The sequence below is a fragment of the Teleopsis dalmanni genome, chromosome 1, assembly GCF_002237135.1.
Source record: "Teleopsis dalmanni isolate 2A chromosome 1, ASM223713v2, whole genome shotgun sequence".
Classification (NCBI taxonomy): domain Eukaryota; kingdom Metazoa; phylum Arthropoda; class Insecta; order Diptera; family Diopsidae; genus Teleopsis; species Teleopsis dalmanni.
In genome coordinates this window covers 230,103,042-230,124,580 of record NC_051846.1, presented here as the reverse complement: position 1 = coordinate 230,124,580, position 21,539 = coordinate 230,103,042, and the positions used below count along the sequence as shown (strand labels likewise).

Genomic DNA, 21,539 nt, shown 5'->3' with positions numbered 1-21,539 from the left:
AATTGTCACTCAAATTAAAGAAAATACTTTTTCCTTTTCTTCTTTCGCGATATATATTTGAACATGAAAAGTCATTGGGCTTAATCGAAGTTCAATCGAAAGTATCATTAAATACTGCTAAGCTAATCAGAAGTATTTATGACATGGTATTTTATTTTACTCTACTCTCTAAAACAATGTAATCCTTATTTTTATTCGTTTTGCTTCTAAACAAATTTTAAATCCTCACATATCTGTACAAATTTAAAAAACCAAAGCAAAAAACTTCAAAAAAATATATTGAGAATATCGCGAAATATCTGTGAAAACCTAAAAACCGCATTGCAGCAAAAGATTGCTTCAACACAATCTGTTCTAAACAAGCTAAAAACTCCGGAATGCAACTCTCTAGAGTGCCTAGAAAGGAAGTGTGAAAGTGAAGGCAACCGCACTTTGCTACCAATTTTCAATCACAAAGGCAATAAATTTCACTGATTGCTTCGATTGTCAAGTTTTTTGTTTTTTCCTCATCACTTTCGGTTTTCGTCATTGGTTTTTGTTTAGAGGTCTGGAATTTTAAAATATTTTTTACTCAGTTAAATGTGAGCAATGGAACTATCTTAAATTAGTTGATTTTTTAATAGAACTATGCTTATATAAAGAAATATTTAGGTTTAGAAAGGTTTTAATCAGATCACAAACAATTTTCTTTAACAAAACCTACTTTCAAGTATCTGTAAAATAAATATTTGTAGGACATCTAAATAACATCATATGTATTATATATATGTAAGTTTTTTAAACTAATATACGTGACTTTATCTCTATTTAAAACAAATAACATGAAACACAATTAATAGTCCTTTAAAGCTTAGGTGTTGGTACAATATTTCTTAACAAACCTTTTATAAAGACATCTATCATGTAATGATATTATTAATATCGGTTAAATATCTGTCATTATGTTTAAGAAATCAATCTCTCGAGTTTTAGTTAACTCATTTAAATAAAAAGAAATTCTATATAGTTTGGTTATTAAGGAGATGTTATGGATCAGTTACGATTATTGACTAATTATATTGCTGTGGATATCTCAAAGGACTTAAAATGAAATCAAATCTTTGATTGAGTCTAAAATTATCCAAAAATAAAGTTACCAGCATATGTAATCAGCACTATTATTTCGTTGACTTCCTAATACATCGCAAATATACTGATCAACATTATCCCACTTAATCCTTTTCAGTATAACGCAGCTCATTTTTTATTTTCACAGATAAAAGAAAGAAAGAATAAGATTTTATAAATCGAGTAGTCAGATAGTTTCTTGTCTGCCTATGAATCACATAAGCACTGTTTTACCACTAATTATACGGGTCTAATATTATAAATTTCAAATCCACCAATATCAAAATCAATCAAAAGTACTCAGACTTTAATGAATGTGCTATACGCTTTTATGCTATAGCACATTATTCTTTTACTTTTATTCTTTTACTTTTTCTTTCTAAATTAAAATTGATATCAAAAGGTCAAATACTGTAAAAATAAATTCTGTCATGAAAGTTGAATACAAAAAAACCGCCGAATACTTTTTTACCAATCACTATTAACAAAAACGATATCCCCGTATATACGTATTTAGACAGTATATCCCGGTTCAGTTTTACAAGTCCATACATACATAGAGATCTTAGGATTGACTCAGTGAAAAAAATATATCAGAGACAGAGCTTTAAAATTATTCACTAAAGTTGATACGCTACTTAACCCCGCCATAACAATCCTCAAGTCCACTTCTGGACAAATAAATGGTATGATTTTTTAGCCTAGTTAAAGCCTAGTGTGGGGTAGTGATAAACCCCCCAGCCATTATAGAGTAAAAGTGCGTAATAGCACTAACTCAAGAAGAAGAAGAAGAAGACAAGTCCATATACGTGTATATTTTGAATTGAATGAATAAATTATAAAGTCAGGCTTTATATTTATAAAGCCTGCCGTGGCACTAGGTTAATTAGAGAATGAAATGAAAACCAATTATTTCGTGTCAGTAATTTATTATACTAACTATTTATTATATAGCATTTTATTTTAATAAAGGCGTAATTACATTTTTAAAATATTAAGCGCCTTTTAGCTTTAGGTTTTTTTTCAAAACTATCGAGAGTATCAACTAAGTGAAATGGACCATCCATATAGCTTGTTTCAACCGTTGACTGAATAAGTGAACTGTCTGATAAATTTGAAGAATTGTCTTCTGGACTATAGATAACTATGCTACTACATTCACTTATTGAATCCACTGAAAAGACATCCGATTGATCACCTGTATTTTCCATATTAACACTGATGTCCATGCCATTGAAGGTAGTTTCTGCGATAGAAGCATTTCGCAAAGTTCCAGCTAAAGACACTTCTAAATAAGAATTTACAGCCATTACATTTTCAACTATTGCCACGGTTTGCTTACCAATATTTTGGAAACTTGCACCAATGTCATCAGCAGGAATAGTTCGTAGGCCAAGAGATGCAAAACGCTCTTCCTCCGAAAGTTTTTTTTGTATGCTAGTTGGAGTTGGAATGGCATTAACTTTTCGATTTTCCATACTGATAAATAATTAATATCTTTGTAATAATAAGTACGACTTATTTTTACTGGAATTACAGAAATATTTGAAAGCTAACTAAAAAAATTAGAAAATAGTTTGACAGATTATTTTCAAAGGTTACCAAAAACGAAATTTTTTTTTTGGTAAAAAAACATGTCTTCTTAGACTAGAATCAACTGACAAAAAATGCACAGTTTTAAAGGTTTTTAACTATATTTTAACGAGTTTTAAGATTCAGTAAATACGCACATTATGTCTAAAACTATCCGGAATTAAAACAGAAAAATATTTATATTTTTGCTCTTGAATCAGACTCTATTGATTGATATGCAAGTATGGCTGGACTTAACTTAAACGTATTTAGATTTTTCGTGAATTGATTGAGGTATGGTCTTTAAAGCTTTAAGGAAATTTTCTTCCATTATATGTCTAAAATCAACTCAAAATACATTCCTCAATTTAAGAAATTTTAGCTGCAGAATCAAAAAATGTTAATTGATTGACTCATTGATTTCTTTCGCAATGAAAAATCTTTTTGCAATGTTAAAAAATTATTAAAAGTTCTCCCTTGTGAGGTCCGATTGCCGTGCTGATGTTTGAACTTGAGTATTAAAAATTTCATGGACCTTTCTTCGATTTAAACCGTGAACGCTGTCTGGTAATGCATCAAGGCAGTAATTAAATAGTTGATGAATTGAGATATAGTGTGAATACATATGTGCATATACATATATATGTTAGAGATAAGCCACTCTGTGGACGTATGGTCGCCTTGTGAATGGTTGACTGATAGTAATGCCTATTCAAGACAGTACTTCAATAATTGATTAATTGAGATATAGTGCGGATACATATATATATAAATAGACATATATTAGAGAAGAGCCACTCTGTGGACGTATGGTCACCTAATGAATGGTTGACAGATAGTAGTGTTCATCTGGTCACCTTGTGAATGGTTGAGAAATAGTAGTGTTTATCTGGTCACCTTGTGAATGATTGACAGATAGTAACGAATTGGATTATCTGCTATCTTATACAATAGATACTCTTTTAGTACTAACAAAGCTGAGCATCCTAATATTATTAATAATTTAATTTTATATAAATTAAAGTTTTTGCTGAACTACTTGACAGGAATAATTGCTTTCAAAATGTTAAATTATAATTGCATTCATTTTGAATAAAATTTTTAAAAAATAATAGTTATAAAACTTTGAATGCATTATCATAAGTTTTACATGTGATTTCGATTCTGTATTGATAATGTATGAAAATTCTGCTGGAGTTCACAAAACTTTACTTATAATTCACTTAGAAATTTGAAAATTCTGTTCGAAGTAAACATAAATAAAAGTTTGAATTCCATGAGTTTCATAATTGCGAACTTAAAATTAAGTATTGGTTTTGCGCTACTGTGTTTTAGAACTTTTCCGTACCCAGAGAGACAGTTCAATGCATTTTTATTGAAGCATTAGAACGCATTAAGTTGCAACTTTGCCCTACACTTGAGTGTAAAATTGACTTAAACATCAAGTGAAACTTTGAAAATTGCTATTTCTTGCATTTGCACATACAAAATTTGCAATTGTTTTCACAAAGTTTTAAGATTGAAGTACTCTGAAGTAGTCTAAGCTAAAGCACCTTTGCGCTTCTTAATTCTTTGAGTGCAAATTGTTAATAATTCGGTGGTTTTTAGTGGGAGTTGGTGAAAAAAAGTAATTTTTACCATATTCCTTTTGCTTGATATATAACCTGGAACTATAACTTCTTCTACGAAATTGTTTACGCTAATTAATGTAGTTATTTATAGCAAAGTATATTGATTTTAGATCGAACTGCAGCAACAACGAGTAGAATCTATGTTCATTAATGCAAAATATTAGTACAATAGTACCAAACTTAGACAAAGGTGCTGCTGACACTAGGCAAGTCTGCAAGTTCTCATCAAAATTGCTTGACACAAGCACGTACCCTAAATATAATGTACTATATCTATAATCTAATCTATAATCTATATATAGTATATCTATAATGCTGTATCTATTAAAAACAAAGTACACAATTTAAGTTAGGCCGATAATCCACTAATAACGGCATCTCTTGTAAAGCTGTTTACTCTTCTGATAGAAAAGTTTTCATCCATTAGTCGATACTGCGGCTGAGAAATAAACAAGTTCAAAATTATGTTGTCAAAAATAATTCTTCAAAAAGATTTTATTTTGGATTTTTGGACTTAGGAGCACTTCCACTATTTTCTGTCTGTAGGTAGAATTAAAAATTATGCTCTTATTATGAAATTATGCATTGTACATTACTCACTTAAACCGCCTTCAAGTTAAGGTGGATGTCCATTACACCACATTTGGTCTGGGTTCATATTCCGATGAGGTGTTCTTTAAAAAATACTTAGTTGTTTCGTTCCAGAGACAAAACTTCAAGCACCCATAAAAATGGCTATTATAAAAATCTACATAAAGTTGTTGTAATATCATTGAAGACCAATATGTGAATAGCACCTATCTAATATAACCTTATATTATACATTTACTGCAAAAATTCATCATTATTTACGTACATCTAACCAGGCAAAAAGTACTGGGAAGCATTAGGAAACAATACAACCATCTTTCAAGCGGAAATATACGCGATAGATAGATGCGCCAGTTTCAATCTTGAACGTAACTACCGGAACCGTAAAATTGCAATAATGACTGACAGCCAGGCAGCTATAATGGCACTCATATCTTACCAGGTAACATCCAAACTGGTGTGGGAATGCATTGACAAGCTGAACACACTCGGTGGGATCAATCAGGCGCACCTTTTATGGATTCCGGGACATACTGGTATCCAAGGTAATGAAATGGCAGACAAACTTGCAAGAAGAGGCGCGGCATCAAGAATGATAGGCCCAGAACCATTCTGTGGTCTAGGCAAAGGAGCTCTATCCATTATCATGAATGACGCAGAGAAAAAAGAGAGAGAACTCTATTGGTTAATGCTACCAAGACTCTCACAATCTAAAATGATTTTAGGGACTTACAACCTAAAACGCTTTAAAGATTGCATAGTGCAATCAAAGACTAACATAAGAATTATTACGGGATTACTGACCGGTCACTGCAGATTAAATAATCACCTATCGAAGTTAGGAATTCAATCCAACTCAGACTGCAGATACTGCAGGGAAGAGAGAGAAACGGCATACCATGTGCTTGGGGAGTGCCCGGCACTGATGCATAAACGAAAGAAACACCTAGGAGGGTATTTCATGGATCATAAGGATTCAAGACTGGGGAAGATAGGATCCATACTGTCTTTCATTAAAGAAATCGGACTTGAAGAAATACTCTAACCCGACAAAGGGGCACAATAGATCTTTCAGGTCGCAGTGCACGATCCCTTACTCAATAATAATAATAATACGTACATCTAATAAAAAGTAATTTAAAAAGTCGAGATGAAATGAAGGACTATGTCCGATTTCATATTTTAGAGTTGTACTATAGGTATATGTTTGGAACTGCTTTTTATTCAATCCATATAAGCATAGTTAAAACGCTTAAAAGTATCAAGAATTTTTTTTCACTTGCAGATATTGGTTACAATTTAAAGGCATTATTACTGCTACTACTCGTACTATTGGAATCGTTATGGTCTAGCATTAAAGCTGATTATAAAATATCTGAGATACAACAATACATCCAATTTTTAAATTTTTTTTTATTATTCTCTATATATTGGTTTTTTATAACTATCTTTATATGGGTAAAATTTTGTAGTAATTTATGATGTACAGCAAATTGTTGAAAAAATTTCACCAAAAACCAATTTGCCAAAATAACTGCAAAAAACTGAGAATTACAGATTGTTTTTCAATATAAATGTTGCCTCTTACATATGTACAATACATTGTTTTTGTATATAATTTTATGCTTTTTGCGCATGGATTGCAATATATTTTCATTTCCGTTCTGTAAACAACCATTTTGGTTATGTTTCCTCTTGTAAAATTGTCTGCTTTTTTGTTTTATTGAGTAAAACATTTTGGTCGGCGGTCGTTAAGTGTGATTGAAAATCACATACAAAATAATAGAACTGGTAAAGTTGCACAAAGGATGGTATCTTTTTTATTACTTTAACAAGTAATTCTTAAGCAAGCCAAAAAAAATTTTAAGAAAATCCAAAAAAAAATATAGTGTTAACAACGCTCTAGGATCTGGAATAAATTACAAGTTAATACATCTAGCAAATAATATTTAATATAATTTGAACTTTATAATATATATTGCTGCTTTAAGGTCTTTTTCTGACTCATTAAAGTTGATCAAAATATTTAAATAGAATATTTTTTAACAGAAACTGTCATAAAAGCTCTAGTTTAAGTTGAGTTCATGGAAATCAGTGATGAAAAATGCTTTAGAAAAAATATACGACTATTTTGATATTCTCAGATAGGCAGTCATTAAGTAAGGTTAAGTTATACCAGCGATCCTGATGGGATCCACTTAGGTCCAAAGTCCTATTGTGCTATCATATTATTAAATACCCAAGTATTAAAACTATCTAGATCCTTTGTCAAGGCTTATGATGCTATTTAAAGAGAGGTCCAAAAGATTCTTAAATGCCCCTAAAATTTTAAAGCGTTTCCGTGCATGTGCTGTACAGAAGCAAAGTAGGTGGGAGACGCTTTCATCATCCTCACCACAACTGCGGCAAATATGGTTGAAAGGGAGAGTAAGTCTCCTAGCATGGTTACCTAGAATACAATGGGCTGTGAGTAAACCTACAGCAAGACTGATATCTCTACGGAGCATCTCTATAAGAGAATTCGATTTTCATCATATCGTATAGTCATTAAATCTCTTTAATTATTATAGGAAACCTCGTGGAAACCTGAAATAATATTATAACAGATAATTCAGACGATTACAAAAATACTTCAATCTAAGATCATTATATCTAACATATTTGAAGTAATGACAAGCTCATTTATTAATTAAAACTGTATCAGGTACCGCATTAAGCTTTATTATTATGACTTGAAGATTTTTAGGGTTGATTTTTATTGTCGAATTTGACGCATCTTATGACGAAAAGAAATTTCAATAAATTAAATAAATTTTTTTGTTGTTGCTTCTTGGTTACTGTTTGAACACTTGAAGTTTTTAGTTACTTTAAATTTTCAACAAATTTAAAGCTTTTATAAAATTATATACAGACTAATATAAATTAATTCTAGAGATCACTGAAGATAGCTATTTGGTATCGTAAAGTAATTCTTATGATTTTAAAAATCAAAAATCTTCAGTTCTTAGTCATCAATCGATTAACGTAAGTTTAGCTATACTCAATATGTATGACTAATACTTATTTCTTCTTTTTACAATAAAATTTTTTCTAATACAAGACAAAACTCTAACTATGGTAAAAATATAATACTATATCCGTAAAAAAGTAACGCTGTTTAGGGAAGTAAGCCATTTTGATAAAAATATTGATCTGAGAGGATTACTGTTTAGGACAAACATATATTTTTGTGGACCTTTTTTACAAAATATTGTTTTTATATATTACGAATCTATATCTCAGAAACTTAGTGGACCATTTTTAGTGGACATCATCATTTTTAGCATATAAATTTTGTTTGCTCTTTATGTGTAAGTATATCTTAATGAATAATACTTCTTTTGAATAGCCTGAACCTTTTTGATAATATTCACTTGCTACTTGCAATATGAATCTTACTTATTATTCTTCAGTGATGAGTTTATTATATTTTTCTGCATAGGATGTACATAAGATGAATACATTAGAAATGAGTTTACGCATTTTCGCTTAAAGATATTAATACACATAATATCTTCTTTTGTATTATAAACCAAATTTTTATTACTCTCAGGCATATAATGTGTACAATGATTATTATATTTGGATTAAAATTATATTTTCACAACAAAAACAAATTGTGTAATAAAAGTAGACATACGTAGATGATAATCATTACACAATGCTTTCCATAATTTATCTACTCCTAACAACAATACATTTTTGTGTGATGTCATATGTTTAAACTTACAGATTATAATGATTAATACAAATTAAAAGGAAAAATAAATAGCTGAATACTCATCAATCATAGCAGCGAGATTAAAATTGAAATAGAGACTTATATACTCTCTCAAAAGAAAGCATTCATATAAGCATAATTAATAATTGAGAAAATATTTCAAACTTCCTAAGGCAAACAAAAGTATCTCAAAATATTTTGTATCTAAAAAAAGAAAACCGTTTGACAGTAATATTTTTGATAAATGTAACGACAATATTCACGCATTAAAAAAATATAATGTACAGTACCTAAAAAATTTCCAAAAGCCGCTTTTTGTTATATTATTAATGTATCTGTAATATACAGATATAAATAGATTATAAATAAATTTATAAAAAATATTTTTCTGAATTTTAGAAGGACATATTTACGAATTGAGATTTAATTATTTTAATTAATTTTATTTATGGTAAAAAATAAGGAATGTAAAGAACGTAAAAACGTAGTATTCTCCTGCCTTATCTTGTGTAAAATATTTTAAATTTAAGTTGATGGGTATATATACATAAATAAAAATAACATTTGTACATTTGTTATATTTAAATTTAAAAATTTTAAAAATTTATTTAAATAAATATTTCAAACAAAGATACTAAGCCGTACGAACAGCATATCATATTGTGATATTAAGCTAAAAACTTACATACAATGAAGTTGATATTGATATATATATATTTTAAATACATAATAATATTAATTATATTTTAAATATAACTAAGGCTTATATTGATTTCAATTCCCAGTTATTTACGCATACATTAATAAATCACTTGCAAAATACTCACTTAAAATATTTTAGAATAACATAGATCTATTCCTATAGCCACGCAATGTTTTAGTTTAAAAAGGCAATTATATCTTTATTTCACACAAAAAGAAAAAAAAACAAATCCTATTAAAAGATACTATTTGTGCTACTCGTAATTTAGTACTGATACACAATATATATATTGATGCCATTTATTATCTGTTCGATTTTATAAAATCTTTCCTTTTCGATTTTTTATTAAACCCGGCAAATTTATTTACTTTTCGCATAGTTGCCTACTAACCAATAAATTTCGCTTCGATTATGTTCACTATCATTCCAATGAAATTTATGAACCTATTATTTACCTTCCACAGTGGATTTATATAAATAATGTACTATTTTAATTGAAGTCTTTTTGTGTGCAGCGGTATGTGTAATCTGTTAATCCCATAAATAGTATCACCGAAATGTTTTATTTATATATAGTAGTAAATATCTATAAAATAAACTTCAGAAAAATAAGAATAGTAATATTATTCATGCGAATATTTGTATAAACGAGAACAAAATGGCTTCAAAGTATATCAGTCAAGATATTAATCAAATTGATTTTAAAACCGATAAGTTGAAAGAGCCCAGTAAATTAAAAATAAAATGTGAAAAATCTACCTGAAATGCCATATCGCTATTTAAAGATGATGAACTAACCTGGATTTCGTCGATGCAAATCAAGAGGCATCTTCTTCTTATTAAGGCATATCTAACCAAGAAGATATCTCAAAAATTCAAACACTCTTGTAAAGTATAGTATCAATCTACTAATAGTCATCATTTTTTGATTGGTATGTACATGCTTATATTACATATCGCAACTGAAGACATCTCTAGAAGCTTTTAAAATGACGGTACAAATAAAACTTTTATTCATTAGTGCTCGCTTATCTCTAGACTAATACTACGTTTACATTACGAACTTTAGTGAACTAACCTTGCTAAAGTTGATTCTCAAACGTCAAATGTTTACATGATCCTTTTTTCAAAAAAATCATGTTCAGGCCTGACCGCGTTATATATAATCTCCCACTGGGCGTGAATACGTCATCCATCCATATAAAAAATTTTTAACAACCTTTCAAAATAAAATGACTGGAACTAACATAACAACGGAAAAAATGACAAAAATTTCCGAAGTCAACTATAGAACGAGTTAATATATGTACGTATTGTAGTGACGTTGATATACATTGTTAGAAATATTCACGGGACCCGCCATTGACTATACCCCAGCAAATAGGGACGAACATTCTGTGTCGTCACATTTATCGGAAGGAAGAAACTTTTTATAAATTGTAAACAATTTGTATTCTAACTTTGGACATCTATAAAATATGGTTTGATGCTCCTTCACGGTATTTAATTCCAGGACTTAATTAAACAGAGTATATACATTGCTCTATATATTGTATGATTATTTTATTCGTGTATTTTTATTAGATAAAGACAATAGTAACATTTTTAAAATTTATAAGTGATTAGAAAATTTGCTGTAAAAAACATTCCATATAGTATTTACTGTAGATACTCTGGTTATGCTTTCATTAACAAAATTTAAATGTAAAATCTTACTAAAAATAAAAAAAAAATGCTTTATATGTACTGTAGTACTATTCGAAGTCCTGATAATTTTAGGTACTAGTGCGCTTGCGACGCGTTTTTTGTGATACACCAGTTTTTCCGGAGTTGCCGCTGGCGCTCCTAAGACGTACACCTAATGGAGGTAAACCATTATCTTTGGGGGCGCTACCAATGCGCTTTTGACGCTTCTTGGGTTTGTTTGTTTGTTTACCATTACCTTTAAAGTTGCCATTACTGCTACTTGTACTCTCATGACACATATTTTGAGCTACACCATCTTCTTCAGACATGCCCCGTTGGCGTTTAAGCTGTAACATTTTTTGATGTTTAATTAGACTTTTTTTAACCTCAATCTTCATTCTTTTATTTCTTACCACACTTATTGGATTTAATACATATGGTGGTGGTAAAAGTCGAAAAAAGTTTATAGGTTCTCCTTCTTCAAAATCAGGAAAAACTGTTTTAATATCTACATTCCGGTAACGCTCAGGACAAAGATGGCTTAGTGGTTTGTGTATTTGTTTTTTAACAGCTTTTGCAAACAATAAAAAATATTCTATTAAATATTAAAACAAGAAAAATGAAAGTAAGTTATGGCTTACCCGAGGTTCCCACCTCTGGAATGTGCACCATATTTTCCACAGACGTTGGATTCTCCTCAATAGTAGCTATCGGTGGAATTGGTACATCTAAGTCAGGACTTACCACCATTTCCACTTGCTTCACGTTTTCCGCACGCTCCATTGTACTTGAAGACAAATTATTTTCCATATTTAAACTTTTTTAAATTTTTAATATACGAGATTTTAAAAACGTTGCGTTCACTTATGAGAAGCCAATGAAAAGAATTTATGTCTATTTGACATTTTTGTAGCTTGAGTTTTTTCTGCAATGTTGCATTTTTTCTCACTGCTGTGTTTTAGTCATGGGTTGTGTTAAGCAGGTATTACACATAAGACTTGGTTGTACAACTTGTGTGATATCGCTTGCTATTACTCATTCTATACAATGGACATTATTTTGAACACGCCCCTCTAAAACGACAAAATGAAATACAAAATAAAATAATGCATGCATTTAAACAATGTTTTCACTTCCATTTCTATCCGATTTGTCGTTAGACCAGCAAATATTCCTATTACAGATGAGACGGCATAAATATCGCATTTCAACGCACAAGTTGTACGATCAAGTCTGATGTGCAATACCCGTTTTACAGAAACTTTAATATGGCGTTTACACTGGCCGCAAATGATTCATTTCAAATAAGTCATTTGAAAGTGTTTACACCCATTGTTAATTATTTATTCTCATTTTAAACAGCTGATTTGTCAACGTGCCTATTGGTTTGATTTTTCGCCTGTGTCAAAAAAATGTTGGATGATGGTAAAAAATACCTTCAAACCTTACAAACTGTAAACTTATTTTTAGCTTCGATTAAATACTTTTTGGGAAGTAGAAGTTCCAAAAAGAGGTGTGTTGTTTTCAAGGAATTGCAACAACCAAATATTTGTTTACTTTTTTTTGAAATTGCCAATTTTGAAAACTACATTCACCGAGAAATATATAAGAGTATTCAACATTGATATAGAAACATTAGAAATAGAGTATACAATATAGTAATAATAAATAAATGTATATTTGATTATAGTATAACGAGAAAAATTGAAATAAAATTATTATATTAGAAAATATATGAAGTAATTGCCGATATATTGGGACCGATATATTGCATCGAAATATGCAAAATTATTTTATTTTAACTATATTAAAAAGGAAAAGAATTTCGATGAACTTTCGATTTGTTATCATTTATTACTCTAATTTTAATAAGAATTTTATCACAATATGTATTTCATTCTGTGTGTACTTGCAAGGATACATAAATAATTTCAATCCATCCTTGTTATCATTTTAATTTTATTTTCATAAAACCGAACTTTTATACAATTTGGCAAATGTTTTCATATAAAAATTTTTCTATCTATTTCCAGATATTTTTATGGTTATTTCATTTTCGCTCGAGGCACCTTATCCTTCACAAAAGTGAACACAGTTACATCCAAAACTTCATAAATTGTCTATATATGAAAAGGTTATTTATTTATTTAATAAAATTTTTAGTTTGCATAAAGAGGAAATTTGAAGTATGAATAAATTCGATAAACAGGAAAAACACCATGGTATATGTAAAAACTATTATTATTATAAATTTTTAGTTTTAAGATATTTTAATAACATTTTTATTACTTTTACAAAATGTTTTTCATTTCATATAGGAGCACAAAATAAGATATTCAACCAATTTTTTTACCTATGAAAACATACAACATAATTTAAACGTATATTTATACATTTATACTTATAAGCATATAGACGTATATTTTAAAATATTTCCTTCATATTTAAGTATGTATTATATCAGTCTATTTGTGCTATTGATGCGAGAATTTGATTATTATTTGGCAAAATTAAACAATTATAGTTTATTATTTGCAAAAGCCCAGCTCAGCTAGGAGCAGAGTGCCGAGAAATGCCCTCGCACAAAAGTGTTCACCTCAAAAATAAATACACTCTACGCTTTATAAGAGCTAACCTCATAAGGGTTGCGGAAGTTAAAATATTAGATGTCCTACCTATTAAGACACTCTTACAATAGTATCCTTATTCCGATCCACGTAACTGTTCCACAATTAACACACTTACCGTCTCGTGTTAAGCAATGTTAATATAACAGTCTCATAAGGTCTAAGGGAGTTTGTCAGGTAGACCAACTGCCATATTAATTTAACGCTTGCTATACTTTAATCTTAATCTTAATAATATCTGACTATTGCATTATATTCACATACTACTTTTCCATAGAAGCAATATAAATTAGAAATTTTAATTTAATGACTATTTGAGCTAAACATTTCCTGATCTACTTACGAGATATGTCCGATTTCAAAGGAAGTCCAGTCTACATGTCTGAGTTACATATCAATGTTGAGCATTAACTACCACCCACTACAAAATAAAAGCCAACATATGTACATGTATGTATATAAATTTACTATATACACATATGAAAATATATGTGATATATTCATATTCAATTGAACATATGAAAGAACTTACATTAATGTCCTACCCTAAAAAAGTTCACATGTAGACTTATTCATCTATTCTAAATGCATGTTCTTTCTAATGAAAAACATTTTAAAGTAAAAATAGGCAATGGAATTAATAGTTGCGCTTTTCGAACGATCCATAAATAACGTACTTAAAATGTATGTGTCATTCCTCCGCGATATTCTTAAATTCTATTACAAATTTTGTTGTGGTTTGTTGAAGAGCAAAACTAAATTTGCAAATACTCGGATTAAAACCTGAATGCATATGATGCTGGACATTATTTGTTTTATTCAACGAAACGAATGGAGGAGCAATGCCATAGATTCCTCTAAGTACCTTAGGTGAACTATTTACGTTTTGTGAAATCTCTTCAACGAAAATTGAATGAAAATTATTCGAAGCATTTCAAACCATAATAAATCTAACAAATTTTTATTTATTGTAAGTTATTTGATGGAGGTAAAATTCATACAATAAGGTTTGATACGACTTGCAACAAAAATATGGACGTTTATTGCAAAAACCTGAATAACTAAAAACCTATTAAGTTTTAATAGTATTGTAGGCGTTGAAGTAAGAAGTATAATCTAATACTACCTACGCAATACTGGTATGTCTACTTGCGTGCTATAAAGATTAACATTTTGATGGGGCTATATGATCAAGAAGCCTATATTCTACGAAGCATACATTGATCTCTTTCTTCGTAACATGAATATAACGACACCTATTTCAATGGAGTTAAATTTAATGGGTTTACATATGAGCACGTGTTATCCACCCTTTATACAGATGCAGTATCCTCTTCGAGTCCACTGTTATGCCACAATAAAGTTATCAACATGGAGGCCATGTGACATTTCCGGTGAAAAACCACGATTTCCTGATGCAACAAGAACTATCCTAGTCCAATTGAGTTCAGTACCCACTCCTTGACGATAACTGATTTGATTGACGATAATAGTAGGTAGGCCTAAGTCCATAATGATGAAACGAATAGCAAATTTATTTTTTCTGGAACGCTCCAGATATTGTTGAGAAAGTTCTATTGAATTGTGTTTTCGTTGCATTGTTACCTGTGCGGTATTTATTATTTATCATCAGTGATGAAAATTTGTATAGTTGCTAGTAGACTGAACCAATATTCAACCAATTTATATAAATATGTATATTTATACAATATGTATGTTTATATATTCCATAAATTCATAAATATAAACTAAAAAATATTTTTTGGTGGTAAAAATTAGATATTTTAGATAGATATATCTTTATATGTGCTGTTTACTTTTTTTATTAAAATATTTTTAATCTACCAGCAAATTTTTGAAAACGAATCACGTAACTAAATATTTAATAGAAAATTTAGTAATTCGGTATTATTTTTTTGTTGTTTATTAATATTCCGCACATGTGTCTGAACCTTTAGAACTAACATTTTTGCTCCAAATGTAATTCACATGAGAGGATGTTTGAAGCTCTGGAGGAAAGCGCTTAGTGCAGATTATTCGCAAGGATATGTTCGTTCGTTATCGATATCTGCGGAAACTTAAGTGAAATTCCACAAACAAGGTCAATTGATATAACATATCCCGAAAATGATTTGCATTAGGCATATTTGTGTGTTAACCATTAAACTATCTGAAGTGCTGATGTGCTAAGTGAATGCCTAAGCAAGCCTAACGAAAGCAAATTGGAAGGCTGAGTTGAAAACCTTGGAGTATTAAATTACTTCGACTGAAATGTGAGTCGAAAAGGTCAATTTATGCATGAAGATATAAATATTGCTAATGGATTAGCAAAGCTATTAAGGATTGTGCTATTAAAAATTATTCTCATCCACTTTGAAGTGAATTCGGTTCGAAACGGTTTTGCTAATGAATGCAACATCAAATGGTTTCGGTTTTTTGCGGTAAGGAAATGAAAGTGTGAAGGTTTCTGTGTGAAGTGAAAATTTTTATTATCACAAAAGCAGTGCAGAAATTTAATAAAAATATGAAAGCTCAAGTTTCATTTAATAATAATCATAATGACAACGTAAAATGTGTTAAAAATAATTTAAGTGAAATAAAATTTTATCCAGAATTCCTAACGTATACTTTTATATTTTTTAAGATTATTTTGATGAACTATATGATTAATAATCATATATAATAATAAACCTTAATCTTGAACATAATAACCATATTAACTGATAGTCAGGCAGTGATACTCAGACTGGTGATGGAGTGTCTTGAAAAGCTGAATATCCTTAAATACAATCAGATTTCCGGAATTTCTGACAACGAAATTATAAGCAATTTCGCCAGTAAAGGAACAGCCCAGTTGTTTGTAGGGCCATAACCTTTCTATGGCTATTAGAGGAGATATTTTCTTCTCAAAAAGCGGAAAAAGCAAAAAAAAACTATACTGAGATAGTCTAGCAATCGAAATTATTAATAGGAACTTTCATCCAAAAATTATTAACTGTGGATATCTAACTAGGTAAAAATAACTTAAGAATCATTAAAGAAATTCTTACGGAGCACTGTATATCAAACTATCATTTTTCAAAACTTGGTACTTTGTACAATGCTACTTGTATAGTTTGTAGGGAATATAATGGAACCTATAAGGGAACTTTTACAAAACTCGGAACTTTGTACAATACAACTTATATAGTTTGTAGGGGGAATATAAGGGAACCTCAAACACGAAGTTTGTTCGGATTCGATGAATAAATGAAAGACTTACCAGAGTGGGCATCTTATATTGGATAAAAAAGTTCAAGTGTTTAATATGAGCTACAACATAAAAATTTATGCGGAAGGTAAGACTTGAACAAATACTCTGAATATATGAAAAAGGCACAATAAATCACTACGTCATAGTGAACATTTTTTTTACATAATAATAAAATGAATAATACTGATTAAACTGGCATATCGATTTTATTTTATATTTAGAAATATATAATGCTGACAAGAGGTAATGGTTTTTCTTTATATTTAAAAAATATTTTTTTTATTATATATCTGCTCAATATTTCCTTCAAAGTTAATCATATTTAATATAACTCATAACACTAAAAAGAATAATCAAATAATAAATTGATTACCAAATGCATGGCAGGTTGCACTATCTTGTTGATACCACTAGTATTCCAATTTGATGAGATATAAATAATCTCAAAAGAATTCAGTAATGAATGCTTCAAGGGCCATGTATGTCCCCTTGACTACGCTTATGGATGTAAAGATACACAGGATTCATATAGAACGGGAACCTTTGACACATAGCAACTAGAAAGGTAATAAATTGATTAATAAATTATTAATATAAATTGATTAATAAATAATTAATAATTAATAAATAATATTAATTGATTAATGATTAATAAATTGATTGATATATATAAGGTTCATATAATTAAAGGAACGTTTACTGTAATCAATGTATTTTATTAACTTTTTGTTTATTTGCAAAATAAATATCGTATCCAATGTAAATATATATCTCCTTATTTCCTTTATAATACATATCCTTTTGTGTTTTAATTGAAAAGAATTTATATCACAACTTCGTTCTGCAAAGCGTATCCTTCTTTAACTGATATTTTTATAATAAAGAAATTTTTTTATTATATAGGAAAATGCTTTATGACATACATGAAGTAAATAATGGAAATTATTCGCTTTTAGAGAAACCCAACAGCTTAAGTGACTTTTTATGTTTCTTATCGATAATATCAGAAATAACTCATTTCTTCAATTACTGACAGCTTTTTCTATTCAAATATGTTCTTCTAATGTTTGTGTTCCAAACAAAATTTCAGAAATTTGTTTTAAAAAGTATCTAAAGTGCCTTTTCGTGTAAGAAGGACTAAATTAATTTTGGCGTATCACACAATTACGTGGCTTTTTCCATGCTAAATCTACATTACGCTTACTTTCCGAAACAAGCTAAATAAATTCAAATTTGTGATATGCAATTTTTATTTTTATTAATTCTAATAAAATTGTTTTAATTCAAATTTCATTATAGAATAAAAAAATGATTGGATTACCGGTTGCCGTAAGTAATGTGTTATGAAATTAAAATTGAAAAACTTTCTTCATAATTTATTTTATTTATTGCGATAAGCATTGTATATAAATCAAAACCTAAAAGAAAATTCAGCGTCAATGCTTAAATAATTAAATAAATTATTTTCTTTTTTCTTCCCACTAATATACTCACTAAGTTTGTGAGTCCATTTAGTATCAATTCGAAGTCATCACTAACATATGAGCGCACTTTTAATCGATTGCAGAGATCATATATACTATTATATAGATTCTAAATAAACTCAGTAGGATACCAATTCATTATACGTCTGAAAATCGATCCATCCATATATGTGACAACGGACGTGCTATAATTTGTGAACTTAAAAAGAAAAGTTTAAAGTACCATGGTACATTAAGACGAATGACATCCTCAGGGCCCTCAAGATTGATCCCATCAAAAAATACATAAAGGATGGAGCCCTGAAATTATTTGCGAAAACTGACAAACTTACCAACACCGCGTTATCAAATTTCAGAATGGTTACAGGCTCCTCGGGGAGGTATGCAGATCTGAAGTCAATTATTACTTAGTCTGATGAAGTGATAAATATTGATCTAGTCAAGGCGTAGAGAGAGGGTTTTAAGAATACCTCGAGTTAAGAAAGAGTAAAAGTGTTTAACTGCACTGACGCAAATAGCTTCAACATAATAAAAAGAAAAGGTCTTAGTCTATAATTGAAGGTATCTTAAAGACATATAAACGTGCTTTTTAAACATTTCCGCTGAAGGGAGAGAAACACTGTCATCACAGTATGGAAGACAATGTATTCAAGAGTAATTTTGATTTGATTATATTAATGCATTGAATTTTCAATTACAATACTCTACTCTTAATTTATTTGCTTATATGCTTATATAAATAATAAATCTAATATAATTGTAATTAAGCTCTTACAATCTATAATTTACATATCATGTGACTTTGCTTAACCATTTAAATTTACTCGTATTAACGTGTATCTTGGAACGTTTATTGTCTATGAATCATCGCAACCTCCTCGTGATATTTGTATTGTAATTTAGAAAACTTTTGTGTAACATGTGTGCTTTCGTCAGAATTGGAGTTAATCATTTTCTTAATGTCCTTAATGTTATGTTTAGTTTATGCTGCTTATCCCTAAAGTATGATTTATGATACTAAATCATCATTATGTTTAACAAATGTGTTTTACGTGCTCAAAGCAGTCTTAACATTTTACAATACAAATTGTCTGATAGCTACAAATTGAGCAGTCATAAATGGAATTATATAGAAAAATATTTTACAACAAAAATCAAACTAAAAAATCCTGAACTATTTTTTAGTAGATAGACTAAATAGAATTCACAACTCGAGTAATTCATTTAGATTTTTATAAGCATGCATTTTAATGCTTACCAAGCCATATTACCTTTAGTCAATCATGAATTGAGTATTTAACTGTATTTGTGAAATTGATTAGACGTTAGGTACCAATGAAAACTCGTCTTATGAGAGATAAAAAATTAAGCTACTCTAACACGAATTTCTCAGACTTCATCAGGATTCATCATCAGATATCAGGATTCAAAAATCTTAATCCAGCGCTCGTAAATAATCTAGTTCTATGTTATGCCTTGTGGTGATTCTGATTAGTACTGAGGTTATTTAAATGCATTGTAGTTACGTTTCAAGTTTTCATTTTGGATCATTCGCTTTTTATTGACAAAGTTTACATATGTGACAACGCTAAAATAAGAACGACAGGTAGTTTTTGACGTTTGTGCATATAATTAAGTAGACGGTGGTCGAACAATTGACTAGAGTACATAGTTTAGGTCTTTTTATTTACACAAGTTTAATAAATAGATAAATATTTTAATAAACAAGAAAAGTTATGATAAAAAACTATAGTTAATAACCCAACAAAGGAATTGCACTTAGTTAACGCTGATAATTGGTTCTGAGTCTATCACACAGTGATCAGAAAACTAGATAAGATGATCATATTTGTAGAACTTGAAGGATGAATAAGAGCTTTGAGTGCATCATATATGCAGTTATCGACGTACTTTTCCAGTATATATGCATTTTTTCTCTATAATCCAAAAAACTACCTTAATTATGGCATGAAGTTCTATTAAGAAAACTAACGGCATACTTTCTGTAGAAGAATTATATTTTACCGTTTCTAGTCCCATTTACTTGAAGTCCCTCTAAATGTGGTTAATGTATCTCCAATGATTCAATAGTAAATAGCTGCTCTTTCGATAGAATTTGATACTTCCTGTCAGATCGAATCAAATTTTTTTACTGCAAATTGATTTATTGAGCATCTGTATTTTTAAGTATATATAATACATATTAATTTTATTTTAATTTTTTTGAATAAAAATATTCAAGTATCTAATCAATATTTAATTTTTCTACATGCTATTAAAAAATAAATTTTTATCATGGCTTTTTTGCGATTCTGCCACTTAAAATACGAGCAATAAAATAGCTGGTACGTCACATCGCTCCTATTTTTTCTTATATATCAATTGATCATATATATAAAAAACTTGTAAATTTTATGAATAGTTTATGTATAATTCTTTTATTATTAAATTCATAAAAATAGTGAATACGAAGCAATAAAATATCATTAACACGAAAACCAAATCCATAAAAATAGTTGAACGTTGCATGTGCCATAAAATTTTATCAACTGCCAATTTTATGGCATTCACAGACAACATAACAAATCGTAGAGCCATTGTTGTATGGAATATATCCCGAACTCACATGCTCCATCCTATGGAAATCCAAATTTAATTGCTCAAGAATCACAATATAAAACTAATACGCAAATAATCGACAAAATTTGGCAACAAACAGCAATAAATGGAAAATAATGCTTTATTTCATTTTATGACTGTCCAAATTTTTTTTTTTATTGAAGGCATGAGACAATTTGATATGTCAATTTCCAATTATTTTGCTCGATTTTTCATAAAGTTATTATAGATAGATTATGGTAGAAAAAAATTTGTTACAATTTTAAATGAAATAAAATTAAGAAATTTATTTTTTTTATATAAACTAAAATATTTGATTTAAAATATATATTTATACAGAATATTTTAGATATATTCTATATATATTAAAAATCAAAAAAAGTTCTCTAAACTTACAAATAAACAACATTTTAAAATACTTTAAATGTTTTATAGATATTAGATCAAACAATTCATTAAGCGAATAATTTGAAACTTTCATTTTTTTTAACAACATTTTTTATTTT

At 29.0% G+C, this 21,539-nt stretch overlaps 2 protein-coding genes across 2 annotated transcripts; both read right to left on the bottom strand.

Annotated features, from left to right (window-relative positions):
* Positions 1 to 2,070: 2,070 nt before the first annotated feature.
* Positions 2,071 to 2,684, bottom strand: LOC119667969. The gene is made up of 2 exons (XM_038077322.1): positions 2,450 to 2,684; positions 2,071 to 2,395 (listed from the first exon to the last, which is right to left on the bottom strand). Exons 1-2 carry the CDS (start codon positions 2,583 to 2,585, stop codon positions 2,094 to 2,096), a joined length of 438 nt encoding a protein of 145 aa, XP_037933250.1. The 5' UTR covers positions 2,586 to 2,684; the 3' UTR covers positions 2,071 to 2,093.
* An 8,304-nt stretch (positions 2,685 to 10,988) lies between these two features.
* LOC119667967 lies at positions 10,989 to 11,991 on the bottom strand. Its single transcript, XM_038077319.1, has 3 exons — positions 11,692 to 11,991; positions 11,464 to 11,621; positions 10,989 to 11,397 (listed from the first exon to the last, which is right to left on the bottom strand). Exons 1-3 carry the CDS (start codon positions 11,858 to 11,860, stop codon positions 11,140 to 11,142), a joined length of 585 nt encoding a protein of 194 aa, XP_037933247.1. The 5' UTR covers positions 11,861 to 11,991; the 3' UTR covers positions 10,989 to 11,139.
* Positions 11,992 to 21,539: the final 9,548 nt, after the last annotated feature.

Coding starts and splice junctions, on each gene's coding strand:
- LOC119667969 (XM_038077322.1), bottom strand. CDS start 2,585: ATGGAAAATCGAAAAGTTAATGCCATTCCAACTCCAACTAGCATACAA. Junction 2,396..2,449: donor TGCAAGTTTCCAAAATATTG/GTAAGCAAACCG, acceptor ATTCTTATTTAG/AAGTGTCTTTAGCTGGAACT.
- LOC119667967 (XM_038077319.1), bottom strand. CDS start 11,860: ATGGAAAATAATTTGTCTTCAAGTACAATGGAGCGTGCGGAAAACGTG. Junction 11,622..11,691: donor TCCAGAGGTGGGAACCTCGG/GTAAGCCATAAC, acceptor TGTTTGCAAAAG/CTGTTAAAAAACAAATACAC. Junction 11,398..11,463: donor TATTAAATCCAATAAGTGTG/GTAAGAAATAAA, acceptor AAAATGTTACAG/CTTAAACGCCAACGGGGCAT.